This window comes from Micromys minutus (genome assembly GCF_963924665.1).
Source record: "Micromys minutus genome assembly, chromosome: 14".
Classification (NCBI taxonomy): Eukaryota; Metazoa; Chordata; class Mammalia; order Rodentia; family Muridae; genus Micromys; species Micromys minutus.
Genome location: NC_137983.1, coordinates 50,059,381 through 50,075,139, shown reverse-complemented (window position 1 = coordinate 50,075,139; position 15,759 = coordinate 50,059,381). Strand labels below are relative to the sequence as shown.

General features: G+C 40.5%; 1 protein-coding gene across 1 annotated transcript in view; it reads right to left on the bottom strand.

Annotated features, from left to right (window-relative positions):
- CSMD1 (CUB and Sushi multiple domains 1) overlaps positions 1-15,759 on the bottom strand; it is a gene marked incomplete at its 3' end in the record, with an annotated part of 1,481,492 nt that overhangs the window by 86,301 nt on the left and 1,379,432 nt on the right. The window contains exons 43-47 of the mRNA XM_080928326.1: positions 11,713-11,890; positions 9,743-9,888; positions 9,033-9,113; positions 8,008-8,121; positions 1,545-1,733 (exon numbers count right to left, since the gene is read on the bottom strand). Of these exons, the coding sequence (XP_080784452.1) occupies positions 1,545-1,733; positions 8,008-8,121; positions 9,033-9,113; positions 9,743-9,888; positions 11,713-11,890 (708 nt within the window). The remainder of the gene's footprint in view (positions 1-1,544; positions 1,734-8,007; positions 8,122-9,032; positions 9,114-9,742; positions 9,889-11,712; positions 11,891-15,759) is intronic.

Sequence of the window (15,759 nt, the reverse complement as noted above, 5' to 3'; positions counted from 1 at the left end):
AGGTCCACTTGCCAGGATAGCCAGTGGTGTGGTCTCAGCAGCCAATCCCGGTTGGAAATCAGACACTGTTCTTTACTGAGTCCTTATGATTAAAAAATCAAGGAGCATCCACATTTGAGCTATAGGGAGCATACACTCTGATAAAATGATACCCACAGCTGGTATGCACAGCTTACATCTTCTTAGCTCATGAAACAGAGAATAGCACCCATGCTGCCAAAATAATATGGGCACAGTGTTTAAGAGCATAGAAAATGCACTTGCAGAAGTTCTCAATACAAACTGTGACCTTTCTCTTTATAAACAAAATATCTTTGAAAGCACAGTGACGTAAGCCGTGAGCCACTGCTCACCTGACAGAAACTGCTGGCGTCGTCTTCTAGACTACTCTCTAGCTTTTGATCTCGATCATAGTCTGGTCATGATTTACACAGCACTAGGCTGTAAGCAATTAGGGAGAAATCTGTTTGTAAGGATTTTACTTTGGAAATTCAGACACGTGAAAGTATTGCCTTCTATATTCTAATTCAAAGGAAGCAGAAGAGTTGCCTAAGCTTGCAAAATCACTTACATATTAATACCTATGACACAAATGGGAATATATACATCTGTACTCATATACATACACACAGGGACAACAGCATGTGTGGCACTGCTTTTCTTTGTGTATCTGTGTGTGTGTGTGTGTGTGTGTGTGTGTGTGTGTGTGTGTGTGTGTGATATTTGTTTGTTTCTAAATAGAACACTAAAGTTTCATGTCCAATAACAATCTGTAGATCTTGACTCCCAGGGGTCAGTCTGCACAGGTGATTTACTTCTCATAGTCCATCAAACTGGTGAGACTCACAGAAACAAGATCAATTAAAGCAATTCTTATCACTGAATACACTGTAGTTTATCTGAAAAATCCATAAAAACATGAGAAAACTCTCTGATCTTGGCCACACATAACTGGGTTTGGCTCTACTCTGCCTGGACACGATGAACCTTCTAAACCAAAGAAAACACTGACTTTAGATCCATCTCAGATCATGTCCCAGCCAACCACGCAGCTGAATTAAGGTGCTCACTAGAGCTGTATAAAACCAGAACACTGGTATTGAAAGTAGCATCATTAGACATCATATAAATCAACTCTGTAAAGGCATGGGCAACATTTACCACCTCAATATCCTTACAAGCCATTCATTTTTAATCATTTTGAGTAAAGTAGAAATTTAGAGCAATAAAAGTGTTCTAGAACACTCAATTGTCTTGTGGTGCCCTGAAAATCTGTATAACACATATATACACATACACATGCATGTACACATATGTATGCACACTTAACCTAAGAAAATCTGATCCACAAACAATGCCATAATGTTGTCTGAAGACCACCTGATATTTGAGAAATTACACGCCTTATCATCTGTGTTGTTGTTCTAAGAAGACGTCTGTTATTGAAGTAACAAGTTTGAATCATCTTGGTACTGAGACATTAAGATGGTGTTTTTCATTGATGATTCTTAGGATGCTGAGACACATGCACAGAAGAGGCTTACCATCAAATACTTCCAGTGCATCAAATTGCTTTTCACTTTGAAATGTGTCCACAAAGAGCGTGATGTTGAAGTTTGGCTCCACTTTAATACTCCAAGCACATGTCTGGGAGTTAAAATAGTTGCCTGGGTACCCCGGACTGAGAATCACCCCAGAAGACTCTGTTCGAACTTCATTTGCTGGGCATTGTGCTAAAGAGAAAAGAGATGGATAGAGATCTGCATTAACACATGAATCCAACATTAATGGGGTGGAAGATAGTCTATTAAGCTCTAACTATGCTTAACACAGGACACAGACACTTCCAAGAGACACAGAGCCATGGTGAGCAGTATGTACCTTCTACTGGGCTTACACAACAGTGGCCACTGAGTCTCTGGAACAATCTTATGATGCTTTATGAATTTCATCACAGCATCCCAAGCCACTCCAATGCAAAAAGACAGAGCGCCCATCTTCAATAAAATACAACAAAGGGTAGCTCTTTGTATAAAAAATATTTTATTCAGACCCTTGCTATGATTGAGTAAATGAAATCTAAATATTTAATGTGACAATGTGACTAAGTATGAAATGCATCAGAGCAACATTGTTCAACACTCCCACACACACTTGCACTGTTTGCTATAGTTTTCAAAAGGAGTCATATTTTCTAAAGTAACAAAAATTTTTTTTTTATTGAGACACAAAGATACTTCACAATGTGATTTTTTTCCTCCACATTCTTCTAGTTTGATTCAGCTATGTTTAGGCTAGTTAAAAAAATGTAAAATCACCAAAAGACTCCTTTAATGCTGCCTCTCATTGTTAATCTAAATTACATTACAGGAATGCTTTGTTTATAGAGCTACTGAGGGACACTGATCAGCCATAGCACTTTAAAAAAATGACACACACACCAGCATTACTTACAGTTTAAGCACATTAGTAACCAGTTTCCCCCAAAGCTTTTGTCAAAGATGGGCATCTCATTTGGTGAGTTTTCCTATTTTAATGAGCTGACCCTATATTATTTACAAATACATTTCAAAATGATGATGTTTCCCAAACAGGTGGGAAAAACTTGTAAGATGGGTCATTCCTAAATATTGTCTTGAAGGTTGCCTATTCATTTGGGTAGTCTAACTGAAATATACTGTAAACAGTAGACCTTTAGACAAAAAAAAAAAAAAAAAAACCATAGGCAATTAAATCTTTCACAGAACCCTAAATATGTTTTAGATCAAAGTCTTAAAATATTCACAGTATGAACTAATTATAATAATATCATTGAAGATAATTTTAAACTGAAGTCATAGAGAGAATTCAGTCAAAAATCCTATTTCCTGGCAGTGATGGTGGTGACACGGTTAGCTACCAAATGTGGCTGGCACCTTCCAGGTATAGTGTTTTCAATCAGAAATGCTGTTGTAGGTTCAGGAATTAAACCCTTGATCCACAGTGGTGATGCTATTTGCAGAGGCTTAGCAGGTACAACTTGTTGGAAGAAGTACTTCATCCCACTTCCCATTTCTTTTGTTGCTTTGTGTTTGCAGTAAAATATGTGACCTCTCCGATTCTTGCTCCTGCTGCCCTGACTCCCCACCATGATAGACCTTTATCCCCCTGGGGTCATAAATCAAAATAAAGCTTAATCCATCAGTTGATTTTTATTGTATTTTCCCCTTTTCTTCACAACGACAAAAAAGAGGCAAATAAAATGGAGGAACCATTGCATTGGCATGTCATCTGAGGAAATTGAAAGTATCAGTTTCATCAGTAAGCTCTCTGCTTTATTCTTCTAAGTGTCTTAGAGGAAACTCTCTTCAGTGTTATGTGGAGCCCAGAATGCGTGGCAGAGCTGTGTTTTCTTGCTGAACCTCTGAGCACAAAACCCATGACTTTGAGATAAACATATCTGGTTATTTGCCTTCTATCTTCTTAAACTGTGACCTCAAACTGAGCATGCTCCATAATGTACAACCGTATTAAGAATGCAGAGGGAAGGGCCCTTGTTTCATGTGCTTTCCTATGAAATATAAATAGGTTCCTGTATTAAGACTCCCCATGATTCCTTTCCCTACTCCAGAGAGCTTTGATTTGGAAATATTCCCACTGTCCTCTTCCCTCTCTACAAGTAACAAAATGCTCTACAGTTTTAGCTTCTGTTGTACATTTTGTCTGTGTGCTCACTAAGATGGAAATCCATTCATTCAGGGACAAAATCACTTTGCAAGATTTACTTTGCCAACTGCAGGTCGAACATGCTGCATTTTAAAAAGGAACATATCACATAGGTTGGGTCTTCTATGTGTGTACACCTGTTTGGGCTTAAGGAAGGAGTTCCAGGCATTCCACAGACCTGCTTCCATATTGCAATGAAAACCAACACTTAGACCATCTCTGCTATAAATAGAAGGTTGTAACAGCTACCCCTCAGAGTGAGGCGAGACGTGGCAGATGTAAATGTCTTTCTTAAATAGAAGGTGCCATATGGGCAGAGGTATTATAGGAACTGAAAATGTCCTGGCTACGAACTCTCCCGTTCTCAATAGGCAGGTGCTACCAGGAAGACTCATCTGTGTTTCACTGGGGAAACATTGAGCCAGCCTTCCACCTTGTATATCTTATAGCAGCTAGAGTTTTAAATGGCACTGAACTTCAGACCATCTGGAAGGAGGAAACTTTGCAATGAGTTGCTGAATGCCACCTGGAAAGTCATCGTCACCTCCAGGGCTGGGGCACAGAGCATCTATCCAAATCAGAAGCAGCCCTGAATAGAGGCATTCCTTCTACACTTAAAATGGTCTCTTTTGTTCAGTAGAGAAGATAAAATGAAAATGCGAGCAAAGCCATATTTATCAAGTATCTTTAACACTTAACACTATCATTTTCAGGCATAAATATTATTTCAAAAATATGTTGAAACATGCGAGCAAAGCCATATTTATCAAGTATCTTTAACACTTAACACTATCATTTTCAGGCATAAATATTATTTCAAAAATATGTTGAAACATGTTTTCCAATGATCCCAAATGAAATGTCTTTGTTTCCTCCTGTCTGCACTGCTGTTTCCTGGAAACTTACTCTTTCCTGGAGGCTGTTATAAACGGTTGCCAGGAGCAACCCAGCTAGGGTGAAGGTTTCAACTTTCTCCTGAAGCTCAACTTCTCAGTTCTCCAGCAACAATTATACTTTTAAGGCCCGGTGCACCTCAAGAGACATTTGAGAAAACTTCTGCTACAGAGAAGAACCATCAGAGATACCTTGTAAAGGAGTTTGTTGGCAACTGGAGCTAGTTCCCTTTGACAGACACATGACATGTTCATTTTTATTTTTTTAAAGAAACATCAGCTATGAGGTTAAAAGACATGTAGAACATTGTTTAACACATCTTGTAGGTTGTTATCAGCCAAAATAACTTAGGCTTAGGAACTTGAACTAGGCTTTCTAGTCATTAAAATTAACTCCTTAATCAGGTATGAGGACGCACATCTTCAATGCCATCACTCTGAAGACAGGGGCAGACAGATATCTGTGAGTTACCAGCCTGGTCTACAAAGGAGTTCCAAAGGTAGCTAGTGTGACATAGAGAGACCCTTGGAAAAAGAAAATTAAAACAACAAATAAAAATGTATTAACTCCTGCCAAGCATGGGAATACACACTTGTAATCCCAGAACTCTGTAGGCTGAGGCAGAAAGAGTTTAGTGCACTCAAGGCTAGCTTAGTCTAAATAGTGAGTTTCAGGCAACCAGGGCTACATAGTGAGACAATGTTACAAAAACCAGTATTGTTAATCCATAAAACACCTATAGCATGAAATAACTAGGGAATCTAGGAAGATCCTAAGAAAATGGGAGTCTCTGACACCTGCAGCCTGTAGGGGTCCTGGGCATGTGGGAAGAACCCTGGGATTATTCCTCTGTTTGTGCCCCCTGCTCCTCCAGAGGGGGCCAGTTGTGTTTCCATTTGTTTTGTTTTGCCTTTGACACAGATTTCTTTATGTAGACAGCCTGCCCACACCCACATAGATCAGCCTGCTTCTGCCTCCTGGGTGCTGAGATTAAAGAACTATCTACCAAGATATATGTTTTTAAATTTTAAAAATGTTTGCATTTGTGGATGTTAGAGAGAAAGCATGAGTGAATGAGTGAGTGAGGGAGAAAGGGAGGGAGGGAGGGAGGAAGGGAGGAAGGGAGGAAGGGAGAGAGGGAGGGAGGGAGGGAGGGAAAGAAGGAGGGTGAAAAATGTGCCACAGCATTTATGTAGAGGTCAGAGGACAAAGACAGGGATTGGATTGTCTCCTTTCACCGTGTGGGCGCTGGAGGAACAAACTCAGGTGGTCAGGCTTCGTGCCAAGCACCCTTACACACTGAGCTATTTTGCTGACCCAAGTTTACTTTTAATACCTGTTCCGAGGACTATTATGAGTTCCTTCCTAGTGGTCCATAGGATGAAGTCACTTGTCACTCAAGACCTCTTAAAAGCCAGGCTGTGATAGAGCCAGGTCTCTTAGTGTCTCTTCTATAAAGTACCCAAAAGGTAGTTAGCGTGTTCTTCTTTCTTAGGAGCCATGCACCTTTTCTTGCGTCTGGAGCTTTATTCATTGTTCTGTCTCCTTTAAAACACATCTTTTTATCTTACTGAATACGAGAAGTACTATTTTGTTGTCATCTCTTGCTCAGTTTTTTTCTGAATAAAGGTAGCATCTAACATGGTAGCATGTTCTCGGCACACACTGTGACCCTCCAGAGCATGGTCTGCAATACTTCACTTTACCTTCCCCTAAAACTTACTTCAGAGAGCTGGTAAGAGTGTATATCAATACCCAAGGAAGTAAGATTCAATGTGAACACGATTTTCCATCAAGAATGCATTGAGGGACTGACCCCTATTTAAGCCCTATAAAATAATTAGCAAATAGAGAGTGATTATGATAAAGTATTTAAGTGATTAGGGTCAGCAGGAAGACAAGCATCTGAGCTCAGAGAAACACAACTAAGATTGTTCCCAGCTCTTCTCCCTTTAACGAATTTGCTTCAGAAAGAAAAAGAACCCAGGGCTGTTGCAACAGTAGTTACAGAGTTGGGAAGTCATGGGCTCCCAAACTCAGACAGAGGCAAAGTTGAGTCTGTGGAAGGCTGCATGCATGTTGTGTTCAAGGAACAGTCAATGGGCCCGTAGTTATGTGAGCTTACTCTGTTTTCTGTGTAGATGAGAGTTAAAGTTTATGTCAATAGTAAAGGAGAGTTAATCTGGACATGACAATCTAATGGATGGATGGTTCTCATTCTCTTGAGTGCCTTTTCTAGGTTTGTTCCATCCTCGTTTGGGATTAAAATATACCTTTACAATGTGAAAGTTTGCCTGGGAGTATAAGGTGGCAAAAGTTCAGCTGTATGTTTTTTCTCACCTTCAGAAGAGAATCCCAGGAATCATTACCATTGTGCCAATACAGACACTCAGTTCACCTGAGACCATTTCCTCGGGTCTCCTAACACTGTGCCACAGCTTGGCACATGTGTCCATAGAAGATGATGGTGAGACATGGGTCCACCCACTAGTCCTGGAAGCTCAGCCTGCCTGGGACCAACCAGGGTGGTCATGCTCCAATGCAGTGGGCTCCCTGTGCTTGGTGATTCTAGAAGTTAAATTTTCTGAGCAATGTAGGACACTGTACATACTAGGCATTCATTGCTCACTGCAGCCCATTTTCTAGAATGGAGGAGATGGTGTCTTCCCCACAAGGTGGTACAGTGATTCCAGTCAGAGCCATTAGTGTTTAAAGGAAGTTGAAAACATTGTACCAAACACAACTGTTTCCTTCCCACTGTGCTTACAAATGGCTCCTACTAAATCACTTTTTTTTTTTTTTTTTGAGTGATCTAATTGCATTGTAACCTCTGGACCTCTAGGGGAAGCCTAGAACCCTGTTCTTTAAAACTTGTCTAAATCTTGGTGGATGGCCAGTTTATGTTCAAAGCACATACAAAACCAAAGGTGGATATATCTTATTGTTTATATATTTTTATACCCAAAGTGTTAAACACCAGATGCTTAAATCCAGGTGAAGTATTGATAGGGAAATCCTAGGATGCTCAGTTTGCTTGAGATAGATCCAAAACCTGAGGCAGATTTGGAGAGATGTGAAAAAGGGCTGTGTAATATCAGTGATGGGTATCATCTGTTATTTAATATTTCAGGTTTTTATTCTTTATTTTATTTTGTAGTCTCCTTGTCTACCCTCTGACTGTTCCTCATCCTATACCTCCACCCCCTGCAATATTTTAGTTTTGCTATAGATGAACATTACCATGTGTTTTAGGTTGATTTATGAGGGCAGGTTAAACACAAGAGAGATTTCTGATACCTCTGTGGGCAGCTTGTCTGCAATGTGATACTAATTCAGGACAGATCCGAGTCAAATTCAAACTCATGTCTACAGACTATCAGAGCAACCAATCTCCACGGCCCAACGTACCTTCACAGGTGGGCGGAGAGCCTTGGAACAGTAGCTGTGAGCTGAGCTTGCATGTCAGGGTGTCGCTTCCCAACAGCGTGTACCCTGGGTGGCACTGGTACTTTACGAAGTCCCCTGAAAGAATCAACATGATACTCTGGGATCCACATTCTCAGAACATGTGACTGTTGTGACTGTGCTGATTATATGTGACTACTTAATGAACTATGCCAATGAGAAAACCATTTTAGTGGGCCTAGAACACTTGCATGTCTTTTAAATGCCGTTTTCAGTTCTTAGTTTATAAAACTTAAAAGGAGACCATGTGTGGCTATTTCTTTCCTTAACCAATTTAAATCTTTGGCCTACATTTTAAATGCCTTGTTAAATAAATGGAAGTTCCATGGATGTCAGGGATCTAAGTAAGGCTATTGAATGGAACGAAGGAATGATTTCAGCAAACCCAATATGACTTGCCCATGATTCTGGCCAGTGAAACACCTTAGCCATTAAGCGTAGCCATGTTGAGTAGAGAAGGGACTGGACCATATGATTTGACCAGGATTCTGCAACACAGTGTGAGCACAGGAATGTGATTTTGTGATAGAAACTGAGTAATGATGGGGTTCTCATAATTTCACCGTCAACCTACACTGTGGCTGTTTCCTTAACAGGACCTGGTAAGTACCCAATGACTGATGAATGAGGTGATGGTTAATGGCAAAAGAGCGGTAACATTTCTAAATATTATCATTAAGTACATCCTACAATGATTTTTAATTTGAAGGTCATTATTTACAGCCAAAATGCATTCTAAGTCAAACTCTGAAAATTTAAAAATAGTAATAATGCCCCAGAGTAAAAGTCTTGAAATGCCAAGAGCAAACCATAAACTAAAACAGTAAGTCATAGTGTCTATGTGAGGCCCTACGATGTCATGGGACAGCTTGTGCTCATAGCCACAGTTTGCCTAATGCCTGTATCGGAAGAAGCTACCAGAATCCAGAGCCAACAGTGTGGAATGAAGGAAAACAGAGATATGTTACCTATTTCAAAGTCTTCGTGTTCTGTCAGCATGTCAGCCTGTGGTACCACAGGGGGAGGCGGGCACCTCTTCAGCTGAAATGCTGTAGCATGTTTATGAAAAAATGATAACAGCTGTGGTTAATTTTTCTGAATGATCAAATTGTAATGCCCTGTGCATGTGTGAATCACTCACTCCAATAACACACTTCAGCTATTAAATGCCCGACAATCCCTAAAACCCAAGGGATGAAAGCATACAGTTGCTATGACACCCATCTCCCCCTTTGGAAGACACCAATAAAATCATCCCACCAGAGCCTGGCTAGTTTAGATAAGCTCATGCCTCTCTTGTCCTGAGTAATATTTTGGGGTCATAGGAGACAAGGGGTTGGTGACCTTGTCCTTCTGCTATCAAGGACATCATGTGGTCATTATATGATGGTTGCTAAGACATTTCATTAGAGTCAGGCACATATGTCACATCACATTTATCATGCTGGTATCTGCATCAGGATCTCTCTTATATTTATGTAGAAATAAAACCCAGGTATCTACCAATAGGCCCTGACGAAATGAACCAAAGATAGAGATACTGTCCGCCACAAAAGGTTTCTAGGACCCTCTGACACCCATGTGGGATAACCCAACATCTGCAGGTAAAGTATGTACATGGGTTAGAGAGCTTTCTTGGGACTCAATGCCATAACCACTGAAGTAGAAACAAACTGACCATGAAAATTGAGGACGAAGAAGCCTCCGTTGGAGAAATCGCTGTGGAATTTGAGAAGGACCTGGTTGGTGGAGCTATATGCAGTCTCAAGGGCAGTGTTCCCACTGAAGACCCCGAGTTGAGGCGAGTTCTGGTCAGGACCATCCCTGGGAAAGAGATGAAGCCATCATAGGAAGACATTCGGTGGTACAGCTTAGGCCCTCCCCAATGGGGCCAAGCATGCAGAAAGAGCACAGGGCTAATCTAGTAAAACCAGCGCACACCAGCCTCTTCAGAGGTACTGCTATTCTGTCAGAAACAAACAACCACATTTTAAAGCACACATGGTGTTCACTTCCTTATGACTCATATTTATAACAAGTTTTACAGTTGATTTAAAATACTAAAATTGAAATATGGAATTGCTCCAGCACTGACTTTAGTAATGGGATGCTTGGTGTTTAAGATATTCATTGCCCTGTGGCATCTCTCTCCTTCATTTGCTTTCCTACTGTGGGCAGTGGACATACAGAGATTGCTACAGCTGGACTCCACCCAACAGATTCTACATGGATCTATTGCTTGGTGGGACTGCTGCTTTGCTGCTTTGCTTTGGATCAGGAACTCTTGGTGTCTCATCCCCACAGCTACTAGCTCAGCTTCTCAGAACCACCCTCCAGGACCTCCTTGCAGCCTGGGGAGGCAGCTTCCCCTGGCCCTGCAGCATCATCTTCAGTGACTCTTCTATGTATGGCTCCTCCTGTATTTTAGATAAAATATTTAGACCCTGTGTTATCTGTTCCTCAGGCCCAGGCTACTCTCCCTTTCTCCTTGAGCCGTAAGAAGAATTCAGGCAGATAATGCACCCTCCATGCACACATATAACATACATAGGCAGACATACTTAGACATTCAATAGACAGATGAAAAACAGACCCAATACAAATATAAACATAAAATATTCATACATTCACATACAACACACACATATGACAACCATGCATTCATTTACAGACATAAACAGAGATGTATAGATACATACATATTATAAGTGTTCATTTATGAACAGATACACAAGCACAGAATATAACAGGTGTTCACAAACACTAATACAATCATAGATACACTGCACATACAGAGACATATACCTACAAATATGTATATACCATGTATCATACATCACAAATGTACACATACAGTTCACCTGTAAATTCAACAGTGCTACCATCCTAGAGCCCCAAGGGCACCTTCTGACTCTTCCATCATAGTATAAGGGAGAGTACTCATGCCATCTTTCCCTTTAAATTGTACTCGAGAACTCTACGGTAGAAGAGGTCATTTCTACAGGTTCCATATAGTAGATTCAAATTCATCACATCCTGGCCCAGATTATTCTTCAAGACTCATGGGAATCCAGGTCTGTGCAATCCAGGGTTGGGGCATACCCTGAGGAAATACTTCTTCAGTGTTTTTTCAAGCATTCATTAAAGGGAAATCACATCACAGATTTTCTCTATATACAGACATAGACATACATCTGTCTGTGTATGTGTACAAATATGCATATATTGTCCTTACACAAACACACACACACACCCGCCCCACAACCACATACACACACATCCCTTAGAACTGTGGAATAATACAGATGTGATGGCAACTAACAACAATTCCAGGACTCAGGAGGCTGAGGCAAGAAGGTCACAAGTTCAGGACCAGCGTAAATTACAGACCAAGACATTTAAGGCAGAGTATGAAATAAAGTAATCATGACTTTCCCCAATATATTCAAACAATCTGGATATTTCTCTCTAATAACAAACTAGACAAATGCCTTGAAGCTTCCTCTGCATTGTTTGATTTTGCTGATGAGTAGTTTTTCAAGATCTGCCCAGAAAGATCATTGGTATACATGTAACCCTGCAAATGAGAATCAAATGCTAAGGTAGAACATGCCACCACCAGCAGAGCCTGGGAGAGAGGAGTCATACCACACAGCAATGTAGTCATTTACGGCCTCAGTCTGCAGCAAGGTGAAGTTGATGTACACTCCGTGCCCTGGAGGGACAGTGACCATCCACAGGCAGTCCTTCAGAATTGGGTACTCATCTGGAAACCCAGGCGAATAAATGGTACCGTTCTGTGATGTCACATTATATCCACAGGGAGCTGAAAAGGGAGACATTAAAAATAGGATAAGATGGTTGATTTTCAGAAGTAGGTAATGACTCCATTAAAGTCAAAATTTCCCCTTGCAAGAAAATAACTGAAAATTTTCTGTTACTTCCTTGTCAAACTTATTCCCCTAAAATATGGAAACTTCAGGACAATTATACTTATAAGTTATCTCAGTCTTGCTTAATATATTCTTCAAGTCTTTAAATCCCTCAGGATAGTCATTCCCATAAGATTAAAGAAATCTTGTCAGTCATTGCCTGTGGCTGAGCTGATAATCCATTGGGCTGTCCAGTGCAATGGCTTATGTGGAAATCAGACATAAATAGGGAACTAAGTGGTGTTGTTTTCTCCTCCTTTGCTAAAGCCTATTTAAGCCTGTGAAAGACTGGCAGTTAAGCCTATTCCCCTCAAAACAAAGACATTATCAATTCTTTGCAGATCTGTACCTGAAGAAGCAAGATAAACTTTTTCACACACACACACACACACACACACACACACACACACACACAATTTGGCCAAATGTTCCAGTGTTTGGTTGCTGCAGTCACAGAAACTTTGACTGTATTAAAATTGTTATTTATTGTCACCATGGTAACTATTTCACTTCTGGGAAAGTGCAATGACCACATAGCACTTCTGCCAGGAATGTATGTGGTTGCTTTCTACTACCCAGATAAAGATCATGACTCAGAGCAGCTTGGGAAGGAAAGGGTTTATCTCAGCTTATAGCTTATAGTCCACCATGAAGGAAAACCAGGACAGTCACTCAAGGCAGAAATTCAGAGGCAGAAACGGAAGCAGAGAGTATGAATGAATGCTGCTTTTTGGACTGTTAACCAAGACTTGCTCCAAATGATTTTTAAATATATATTATATATGTATATATAGTATATATGTATGTATTATATAAGAAGAGGGAGGGGAAGGAGAGGAAGTGAGGGGAGGGAAGGGGAGGGAGGGAGAGGGGGAGAGGAAGAGGGAGAGGAGAGAAAAGGGATGGTAAAGTTCTGAGATACCTTGTGCATGAGACATTAAAGTCCCATGCTAGTTTCAATAAGAGACCAAAGAAACTGAAGAGGCTCCACTGTAGATGACCCAGGAGAAAGGGTTATGTAGAGCTTACTAGAAATTTGACAGCGAGGTTTTGGAGTCAGACAAGACCGGGTTTGAAATGCAGCAGAGCAAACGTCCTTTGTAGTCTCACTCTGACCATCAGTCGACAAGTGGTGGAGCCAGATGACACCTGGGACCTGTAAATGGCCTCATCACAAACTAATCTCATCAGACACGTACTCTCCTTGAGGATGGCGCTCTATTTCTCTCTAGATGTCTGTACCAAGTTCTTTTCTACATAGACAGTCAGTTTTCCTCCTGTCTAGCTGTCCAAAAGGACTTGGCTTTTAATTCAACTTATTGTCACCTCCATAGAGCCTTCCCAAGGGATGTTGTTGGCTCATCTATGAGGTGGTTCCAGGATCTGCCTCCTCATTCTGTTGGATATTGGAAGGCACAGACTGTACTCCTCCTCGGGCCCAACAGCCTGTCTTTACTAGCCTCTATTGGGAGATTGTTCTCAAGGGAGAGCTGGCTACACATACTGCAGGAGCTGGCTGCACCAGCATCCTTACATGTGGCTCAGTTTCCAAGGTGACCCTATCATTATATTGTGGCCGCTCAACATTAGCGTCATTCCTATTGGATACACGTGGTGTATATGGGCAGAATATCCATACACATAAAATAATAGAAAATTTTTTAAGATACCAGCAAATTCAAACTATAGAACTACAAATGTACCTTTAGTGTCAAGTTACATTTAATTTAATAAATTGTAGCATTAAAGTATATATTGACAATTATACATGTTTTTGGACTGATACTTATGCAATTATGTTAGTGGCAATAAAATAATCAGAGTTCGGGTTAGGGATGGTGTGTGTGTCTATAATCCCAGCACTGGGAAGGCAGAGGCAGGAGAACACATGGAGTTTGAGGGCAGCCTGGAATAAATGAGAAGACAGAAGAAGAATGGAAGGAAGGAAGGAAGGGAGGGAGGAAGGGAGGAAGGAATGGAGGAAGAAAGGAAAAGATAGAGACAGAATGCAGAGGAAAGGGAGGAAGGAAAGAAGGGAGGGTAGGAAAATACAAAGCTACTCAGCAAGTAAAGGCACATATGAAATACCAACAGCCTGAGCTCATTACCCCAAACCCTGGTAAAGGTGGACAGAAAGAACCCACTCTATAGTTGTCTTCATATAAGTGTCATGGCACATATTGAATGGTCAGAAACAATAACAGAAAACTGGACAGAAAGACCTTCAGTTTCCTATTAAGACTTAGTTTTCATGTATTTGTTTTAGTAGGTATGTCTTCGCATTACTGTTTTTACTTATGTAAACTGTAAATCTACTAATTTTACTTGGTGGGTTCTTATTCAACATCATCTCTAAATATTTTCACCATATTAATATGAATTAATTTGGTATACTGGTGGGAGTAGTTGCATTCAAATCTAGCATTATACAGTATGACTGGTCTGAACTGGACAAGTTCTGTAGTTTAAGCATTTCAGAGGCAGAATGAATTTTGTGTTAAAACTGCAAGCTAGTTATTAAAAATTTAATCCAAAATGCTAAACTTATATTGAACACTTCTTAGAAAATGCTGTGTGGTTCTTCTAATGGAATTCAATGGTTAGTTATGTAATTTCACAATATCATTGTTATATTTTTATGCTTTGTGATATTGTACAATTTGTAACATTCTTGCTAGGAATTAACATATAATGCTGTACTTGATCTTAGCCAGAAGGTTGAGGTATACAGCACATCCTTGCTTAGTGAAGGGTTTGCCCAGAGAGCTAGGCATCTTGGGAAGCAGCTAAGAAGCATGCAGCAGCCTCCCCTGAATGAGTAATGCAAAGACAGCATGTTCCAGAAGGACAATCCAGGAGACTTAGGACGATCAAGCAGTGAGTTGCCCAGGTCAGTCATGGCTATGCACATAGTTACATCAGAAATCCCAGGGAATGGAGCTGGATGGATTTCCCAAGGCAGGCAGTCAATATATTATCTTGCATTGACTCTAGAGAGCTACATGACTTCCTTGGACAATTTTCATAACAATGTCTATTTCCAGTGATATGCTGCACTGATGAATTTGGATTCCCCAGAAGCCATGAAAATAGCCTTGTGTGACCTCAGTGTTAGGAAGGACAGAAAAGAACAGAGAGTTCACTGACCAGCCAGCCAGTCCGGCTTATCGGTGTGTTCTGGGCTCAATAAGAGACTTGGTCTCAGAATTAGTTGAATAAGACAAGGTTGAGAGGAAAAGAACAAATGCTGACCTCTGACTTTTCCGTGGCACACAGATGCACATGTCCACTATACCCAGACATACACAGATATGCACAAAATAAAATATTTTAAAATTGAAAGAGGATGCTAATAGAAATGGCACCATGCTTAAAACACACTAAACAATGCAGACTCTTAACTCTCCTCAGCAGTTTTCTCCACCTTAGAAAAACCAAGCCTAGAAACCAAAATAGTAAATTTCCCATTAACATTAATGCAAAATCCAAGAAATTGACCTTCTCTGTGTGAATTAAAAGGATTCACGTCGAGACTAGAAATCAAAACAGATTGAAATCCTGATAATTTCAAAGTAATTGAGAGCTGCCCATCTGCGAGGTGTTACCGTGGCTGCTCCTACGGTTCATTTTGGTGAAGATGGGCCTGAATGCCTGGTCTTCTCATGTTCAGTATCTGTCGCAATGAGCTGCCCCCTCACCCCTGAATAAGAATTTTCACATGGAAAATAGATGGAAATATTACTTAAAATACCTTAATGAGGAA